At 41.4% G+C, this 9,298-nt stretch overlaps 1 protein-coding gene across 1 annotated transcript; it reads right to left on the reverse strand.

Moving 5' to 3' along the window:
• Positions 1 to 3,243: 3,243 nt before the first annotated feature.
• Positions 3,244 to 9,068, reverse strand: LOC110498220 (delayed-rectifier potassium channel regulatory subunit KCNS3). The gene has a single exon (XM_090209664.1). The coding sequence runs from the start codon at positions 7,209 to 7,211 to the stop codon at positions 5,712 to 5,714; it is 1,500 nt and encodes a 499-aa protein (XP_090065790.1). The 5' UTR covers positions 7,212 to 9,068; the 3' UTR covers positions 3,244 to 5,711.
• Between the last annotated feature and the right edge of the window lie 230 nt (positions 9,069 to 9,298).

Below are 9,298 nucleotides of genomic sequence, written 5' to 3' on the forward strand. Positions count from 1 at the left end.
ATTCCATTTTAAAGACAAATAATCTGTGTGTAATAATGAGTAATACAGCCCAGCTACTCTGATGACCAGAGCTTTCAGGCATTACAACAGTTGTGTTTGTGTGTTTTGGGAAGCAGACCTGAAGACAAAGTCTCAGATGGACTAATAATGTGCTATTCTAGGTGATAAGCATTGTCAAAAATCTAAGAAATACAGATTTTGGATGTACCTATACCAAACCAATCTCAATTACAATATTTTAAGTGGTTCCGCTTCTGCCACGTTCGCGTAGAGAAAAACATAATTGACAGACGACACTAGTAAATACAGATGACTTTTATACTTGTAGAGAGTTACCTGCTGCGACAGGTGCGATTTGAAATTGAGTTGACACTTTTCATTTGATTTGAACAGAGACACTTTGATCAATGATCGCCTCCAAAATAAGATCAAATCAATTGGATTAACAGTGGCACTTGGGAAAGCACTTTTGTCTGGGTCATTACACTGTAATTCTTGGATGACCGCCCCAATGTTTGGCCTTTCTCTCTCTGATCGATCTGATATACACATCTTAATCTGAGAAAAGAGAGAGACGTCCCTCTGAGTGCATTCTGGGAGATCAGATGGGTGGGATGAGGAGAAGTGAAAGAGTGAGAGAGAAATAGACAGGCAAAGCACATTTTTATGCACCTGACAAACAAATATCAAGTTGTTGAAATTGCGATAGATGAAAAATGTGTTCAAAACTCTTAAGCTTCACAGAGGTGGTAGAAATCAGTCATGTGTAACACATTTTCTGGATGACTGTATGTCTGCCTGTCATATTTGCTGAGCAGTGCCTTTTCTGGCATGGCTAACTGATATGGGAAATATTTTAGGACCTATAATAGGTAAATAGGTAAACTGATTGTTACAGTGCGTTCGGAAAGTATTCAGACCCTTTCACTTTCCCACATTCTGTTAGCTTACAGCCTCATTCTAACATAGATTAAATACATGTTGTCCTAATCATTCTACACACAATACCCAACAATGACAAAGCAGGTTTTTCAACATTTTTGCACATTTATGACGAATAAAAAACAAAAATACCTTATTTACATAAGTACTCCTTTGCTATGGGACTCAAAATTGACATGTTTCCACAACTTGATTGGAGTCCACCTGTGGTAAATTCAATTGATTGGACAAGATTTGGAAAGGCAAACACCTGTCTATATCATAGCCAACATGTGATAGTGCATGTCAGAGCAAAAACCAAGCCATGAGGTCCAAGGAATTGTCCCTAAAGCCACGAGACTGGATTGTGTTGAGGCACGGATCTGGGGAAGGGCATCAAAAAATGTATGACGCATTGAAGGTTCCCAAGAACATAGAGGCCTCCATTATTCTTAAATGGAAGAAGTTTGGAACCACAAAGACTCTTCCCAGACCTGGCCGCCCAGCCAAACTGAGCAATCGGGGGAGAAAGACAACCATCTCTGCAGCACTCCACCAATCAGGCCTTTATGGTAGAGTAGCCAGTTAGAAACCACTTCTCAGTAAAAGGTACATGACAGCCCACTTGGAATTTGCCAAACGGCCCCTAAAGACTCTACAGACCATGAGAAATAAGATTCTCTGGTCTGATGAAACCAATATTGAACTCTTTGGCCTGAATGGCAAGCGTCACGTCTGGAGGAAACCTGGCACCATCCCTACGGTGAAGCATGGTGGTGGCAGCATCAAGTCAGGATCCAGGGAAAGATGAACGGAGCAAAGTACAGAGAGTTCCTTGATGACAGGGCCTCAGACTGGGGCTAAGGTTCACCTTCCAAAAGGACAATGATCCTAAGCACACAGCCAAGACAACGCAGGAGTGGGTTTGGGACAAGTCTCTGAAGCGTCCTTGAGTGGCCCAGCCAGAACCCGGACTTGAACCCGACTGAACATCTCTGGAGAGACCTGAAAATAGCTGTGCAGCCACGCTCCCCATCCAACCTGACAGAGCTTGAGAAGATCTGCAGAGAAGAATGGGAGAAACTCCACAAATACAGGTGTGCCAAGCTTGTAGCATCATAGCCAAGAAGACTCAATGCTGTAATTGCTGCCAAAAGTGTTTCAACAAAGTATTGAGTAAAAGGTCTGAATACTTATGTAAATGTGATATTTCGGTTGTTTTTTTATTGTATTTGCTTTGTCATTATGGGGTATTGTGTGTAGATTGATGAGGGGGAAAAAATTATTTAATCCATTTTAGAATAAGGCTGTAATGTAAGAAAATTTGGGAAAAAGTCAAGGGGTCTGAATACTTTCCGAATGCTCTGTATGTAGCATGCCACAGTAGAGGACTCTGGATTGATGCAATGGTGTCTTAAAGACGAGCCACAGCTGTACAATTTCAAAGGTCATACTTTATATTACTTGATTATAGCTCATACTTTATTACAGCAATCTCCCTATGCTGACTTTATCCTTAAAGCACACGTACAATCGTCTCTTTCAAATATTAGCATAGAACAGAAATGCAGTAGCATGCCATGAAGTACATTTAGCCAGATTTTTCAACATTTTTACTTTTGTTTCAGTCACTTTCTTCCTGGTTGAATCAGCGTTGTTTCAACATAATTTGTCAATGTATTGTGACGTGGAATCTACGTGGAAAATACACTGAACAAAAATATAAACATGTAATGTGTTGGTCCCATGTTTCATGAGCTGAAATAAAAGATACCAGAAATGTTCCATATGCACAAAAAGCTTCGGAGTATTTCTGTCTGTAATGAGGCCCTTTTGTGGGGAAAAACTCATTCTGATTGGCTGGGCCTGGCTCCCCAGTGGGTGGGCCTTGCTCCCAAGTGGGTGGGCCTACGCCCTCCAAGGCCCACCCATGGCTGCGCCCCTGCCCAGTCATGTGAAATCCATAGATTATGGCCTAGTGTTTTATTTCAATTGACTGTTTTCCTTTTATGACCTTTTAATTGAGCAAAATCTTGGAAATTGTTGTATGTTGCATTTATATTTTTGTCATTAACTTTTGTTTTGAAGGTATTCAAATTTCAACATAGTCAAACCTCAAACCTAAAAATATACAAGATCTTCAACGTTATATCAACTATCAGGTTGTGCAGCACCTCCTACTGGAGATCTACTGTATCTACAGCTAGCCTTTGGTCTCCCATCCAGGGTATTAAACTGAGCCCAGCCATGATATTTGTCACTGATTATTACCAATGTGCTATCATGAGAATGATTGTTGAGAGATCTCTACTTAAAAAGTCATTTTTTAAAGTCATTCCAAGGGGTAAATTTAATTTAATCTGAGCATACTCATATCATAAATTACGCTAGTTAGGCCTATACTGTATAGCATTTGCAAAATCATCAACAGCAATTGTTTCAATTCAACAGAAAATGTAACTAAAAAATAGACAATACAATAGGTTTAGAGTTTCAAGCTCTGGTTGATTTCAAGTGTAATGATATTTAGTGATATTGGATTGTGTTTGGTTGTCAAGGATATTTATCTTCTGCTTGGATGGTTCCATCTGTACCACTGACTTAGTCTGGCTTTAATTCTAGTTTTTCTCAAATTTAATAATTGATATGTCGCATTCACTTCTCCATCTCAACCAAAACTCTAAGTTAAAGAATAGGATTAAATCAAATCAAAGTTGCATTTAAAGTTTGATTTGATTTAGTCCTATTCTTTAACTCGGATTTTTGGTTGAGATGGAGACAAGAATCCAACATATCCATTATTCATTTGTAGACAAACTGGAATTAAACCCAGACTAACAAACTGGAATGAAAGCCAGACTAACAAACTGGAATGAAAGCCAGACTAACAAACTGTAATGAAAGCCAGACTAACAAACTGGAATGAAAGCCAGACTAACAAACTGTAATGAAAGCCAGACTAACAAACTGGAATTAAAGTCAGACTAACAAACTGGAATTAAAGCCAGACTAACAAACTGGAATGAAAGCCAGACTAACAAACTGGAATGAAAGCCAGACTAACAAACTGGAATGAAAGCCAGACTAACAAACTGGAATGAAAGCCAGACTAACAAACTGGAATGAAAGCCAGACTAACAAACTGGAATGAAAGCCAGACTAACAAACTGGAATGAAAGCCAGACTAACAAACTGCAATGAAAGCCAGACTAACAAACTGGAATTAAAGCCAGACTAACAAACTGGAATGAAAGCCAGACTAACAAACTGGAATGAAAGCCAGACTAACAAACTGGAATGATAGCCAGACTAACAAACTGGAATTAAAGCCAGACTAACAACCTGGAATTAAAGCCAGACTAACAAACTGGAATTAAAGCCAGACTAACAACCTGGAATTAAAGCCAGACTAAACCAGTAGCTCAAATAGAGCCATCAGCAGTGGATTATTTTTTACTTAACACTTATTTTTCTTAAAATTGCATTGTTGGTTAAGGACTTGTAAGTAAGCATTTCACTAGAAGGTGAAAGGCATTTCACCTGTTGTATTTGGCGCATGTGACAAATAACATTGGATTTGATTTGAGATACATGTCCTTCAAATGTTGATATTTGTTTGCGTTCTCAACCAAACACAATTTAATATTACTTTTGTAAAACAGCAAATAGCCTCAAATTAAGGCTTTTTTTACAAACTAATGTAACATTCATCTTTAAAATGAGTAACACATCCATGGCCACATTTTGAGGTTACTGTAACTATAAACGTCTTCTTATGTAATCATATAAAGTGTGCATGTTCAAGACAGCATGCAAAGGTCGTCGCAGGTCAGTGGAGATCTTCACATTGCTGTAATAATCTGTCAGAATCTCAAATGCCATTGATCACTTGCACTATGTACTTTTATTGTAATCTCAACTGCAATCCAGGTTGTTTGGTTCTGCTATTAGACGAAGCACAGTGATAACACATTAATCTGATGTAGAAATAAACAAAATATCTGACATTGTCTTCTCATTTTAACTTTGCTGTGCTTTTAAATGGTTGAAAGCGCAGAGATAAAACATTTGGGTGAAAAATAAATGAAAAACCAGACATTGGTTGTGAATTTAGATGGTTAAAAGCATAGTGCTAACACACATTGGAAATGCAACACATTTTTTGTCTGTCTTTTTGAGTGGGTGAATATAGCTTGTAATCTCATTGATCAACGTCTCAACCAAATATGACCTAATTATCCATGTTGAAATGACGTGGTGTGCCCAGTGGGTTGTTTCAAACAATGTCTGTTTCGTTCCATATGATTGGACGGAGAAAAAAAAAACATTGATTAAAAAAAACATGTTAACAGAAACGGCTCAACTTCAAAATATGTTCTCAAGTCATGGATGAAAAACAGGACAATTCTTAGGCCTAATGGATCATAGTCTCTAAGGAGGAGAGCGTGGAGAGATACAGCTCACTTTCACCCTGAGAACCATAAAGTGCTTATTGCCATGTCCAGCGTATTTTAAGAAGCCTCGGGTGAAAACAGGGTGGCCCTATTTCACCTCTCTGCTCTCAACTGTGGCCACACTGTAAGAAAGACAGCATCCACTGTTCCAGTCCCCGACATGGAACCCACAAGGCAAAGGAAATCGTGGGAGACTAAGGAACACCTGGAGAAGATCTGTAATGCAGAGATGGAACTACTCATGGAATGAACAAAAAAATAATAAGATCATTTATGGATGACCTACAGTATGCTCCTCAATGAGTAAAAAAGGTTTAAGTCAAGTAAATTAAGCTCTCAGGTGTCCCTCAGGATACAAGTCGTCTCTCCACCCTGGATGCTCGATGCGTCCGTGTCCTCATCACTGCCGACGCTGCTCCTGACAGAGATATTGGTGATGAATGAGTTCATCTTTAAGGTGTACTGGTTGCCGACGTTAAAGTATGTTAGACTGGGGTCGGGGATTTTAATATCGTTATTATTGCATTGGTCGGTCTCGTTATTGCTCTGATTGGCATCCATGGCCTTTTGCCTCTGGTAGTACATGGAGAATTTGTTGAAGATAATGGTGATGGGCAGTGCCACCACTAGTATCCCACAGACGATGCATATGGTGGCCACCAGCTTCCCTACAACCGTCACCGGGCAGGTGTCGCCGTAGCCCACTGTCGTCATGCTAATAGTGGCCCACCACCAGCCTACAGGGATGGTCGTTATGTCCGACTCTTCTGACTCCTTCTCCACAAAGTAGATGAGCGCCGAGAAAATGGAGATACCCACAGAGAGAAAGAGAATCAGGAGGCCCACCTCGTGGTAGCTGTGCCTTAGCGTGGCACCCAGTGAGCGTAGTCCCACCGAGTGACGCGCCAGCTTGAGGATGCGGAAGATTCGCATCAGTCGCAGGATCTGAACCACCTTGCCCACGTTCTCCAGTTCCTCGTTCTCCTCGTCCACTGTCTCAAAGGCCAGCGTGGCGTAGAAGGGAACGATGGAAACAAAGTCAATGATGTTGAGAGCGTTGCTCATGAAATTACGGGCGCACGGCGCCACTGCCAGCCGCACCAGGAACTCCACAGAGAAGCAGATGACGCACACAGCCTCGAAAATGGCCAGCACCGGGTCTTCAATCTCCTTGTCGTTGAGGTCTACCTGGTGGAACTCGGGCATGCTGTGGACGCACATGGCCACGATGGAGGTTAGCACCACAGCCAGCGAAGCCACGGCGATCCCCTTGGCCAAACATGAGTAGCCTGGGTCCTCCAGATGCAGCCAGATGTTCTTGCGGACCTCCGAGCACCAGGTACCCTCGAACTTCTCCAGGTCCTTGTCCATAGTTGAGAGCTCCTCCATGGACGAATCAATGCTCCCAAACTGCTGCTGCTCACCGCTCCTCCGGTCCCAGTCCTTGTCCTCTGCAAACTGTCTCTGCTCCTGAAACTTGTTGCTGCAGCAGGAGTCCAGGTGGAGCTCCTTGATGCCCCAGTACTCAATCTCCTGGCTGAAGGAGAAGACGCACAGCTCCTCCATCAGGTGGATCTTGCCCGTGTGGTAGAAGTTGAGGACATTGCGGAAGAAGCACGGGTTGCGGTCAAAGTAGTATTCCCTGTCGGTGGGGCTGAAGTCGTCGCAGAGCTCCAGGATGGCCTCCTCAGAGACGCAGTACAGCAGGCGTCCCAGGCGGGTCCTGGGGAAGCGCTGCAGGATGCTGCGCTCCACGCGCTGCTTAAAACCACCCACGTTCAGGTTGAGGAAGCTATCGTCCGGGCCACACCTGTGAAGGATCTGGCCGTACTGCATGGTGGAACTGTGGCATGGGTGGTGCCTTTACAAGAAGGGAGAGGAGGTCACTGCTCAATGCTGGCTCAGGTCACTTCCCAGCTGAGGATCCATCACCTACACAAGGAAACAGGATGTAGACGTCACTAACCGACACGAATCACAGCATTACTATACTATCTCTGTTTCAAACCGTGAGATCAAGAAGAAAACATTATTTGCACACTTTTAGAAGAAGGCCCCGTCATTTCATACATTGTGTGAATTAATTCTTGTTACACAATAGAGTTTGGTTCTGAAACTCACCAAACAAATAGTACACTATTGATGTACTGTATCATAAATAATAGTGTCTTATAAAAAATTATACACTGAACAAAAATATAAACACATGATGTAAAGTGTTGGTCCCATGTTTCATGAGCTGAAATTAATGATCTCAGAATTTTTCTCTCAAATGTTGTGTACAAATGTATTTACATCCCTGTTAGTGAGCCTTTCTCCTATGCCAATAGAACTCATCCACCTGACAGGTGTGGCATATCAAGAAACTGATTAAACAGCATGATCATTACACAGGTGCACCTTGTGCTAGGGACAATAAAAGGCCACTCTAAAATGTGCAGTTTTGTCACACAACACAATGCCACAGATGTCTCAAGATTTGAGGGATCATGCAATTGGCATGCTGACAAAAAACATGTCCACCAGAGCTGTTGCCAGAGAATTTAATGTTAATTTCTCTACCATAAGCCACCTCCAAAGTTGTTTTAAAAAATTTGGCAGTACGTCCAACTGGCCTCACAATCGCAGACCACGTGTAACCATGCCATCCCAGGACCCCCATATCCAGCTTCTTCACCTGCGGGATCATCTGAGACCAAAGCTGATAAAACTGAGGAGTATTTCTCTCTGTGGGGGAAAGTGTATTCTGATTGGCTGGGCCTGACACCCCTGTGGGTGAGCCTATGTCCTCCAAGGCCCACCCACGTATGCGCCCCTGCCCAGTCATGAAATCCATATATTAGGGCTTAATGAATTTAATTAAAGTGACTTATTTCCTTATATGAACTGTAACTCAGTAAAACCATTGAAATTGTTGTATGTTGCGTTTATACTTTTGTTCAGTATAGTACTGTGCCTTATCATTGTGCATACATTACAGTGTTTTCTTTATATGATAATGATACCTTGATATACGTTCCACAGTGTTGGGTTAATTTAAACCCAAATTGAGATGTCGTGCAACAACAAAATAATTTAAAACAAATATCCCATATTCATGCTACAAGCAATGTGCTTCATAAACGCACGTTATCCAACATTTTAAAAAAAATCAGATTTAAAAAGTATAAGAGATACATTCTTTCAGTTTCTTCATTTATTAATTTTATCTTTAAAAAATATATAACAGACCCATATTACCTTGCAGAGAGAAAAGTATAACAAGCAGTTCAGACCAAGAACGTACCTAAATCGAAATATTCAGAAGAATTGCATCTGAAGTTAATACGACACAATACAAACTATAATAAAACCAAGAGCACAGTTCACTATCTAAGAAAGTTAATGATAGACTCCCCACAAACAACAAAAACTCAAGAGTCACATAGCCTACCTGTCTTTATATTAAATGGCATTATTCCAGAGGCAATATATACATTTTGGCAAACTTATTTTGCTGAAAGGCACTTCAACTCGCGCTCCTGTTCCTTTCATGTCTCATCACACTGTTTCAGCCGGGATGCTCCGGGCGTTTAGAAGAGAAGCTAAGTGATTCAGTGGCCAAGGGCAGGATCAATGCGTCACTCACTGGTCCATTTTCTAGTGGCGTGCGCGCTGCGTCCCATGAGCCGACGCACGCGGCAAATAAACTGTGTAGAAATCGAAGTGAGATCTCACATTTCAAGGATATTCAGTTTAAATTCAATTTGAAACTCGTAACGTGCAAGAAATGCTGAATTTACAACTCCAAAAACAAGATAAACAAAGCGTTTTGCACGAGGGCTTATTATTAGTTGACATTGACAAATCTTTCATGTTTAGGCTACTTATATGTTCGACTACTTATTCACCCCAAAAACATGACCAATACCATAGTGTAGGAC

The sequence above is a fragment of the Oncorhynchus mykiss genome, chromosome 19 (genome assembly GCF_057628025.1).
Source record: "Oncorhynchus mykiss isolate SJ-2025 chromosome 19, ASM5762802v1, whole genome shotgun sequence".
NCBI lineage: Eukaryota > Metazoa > Chordata > Actinopteri > Salmoniformes > Salmonidae > Oncorhynchus > Oncorhynchus mykiss.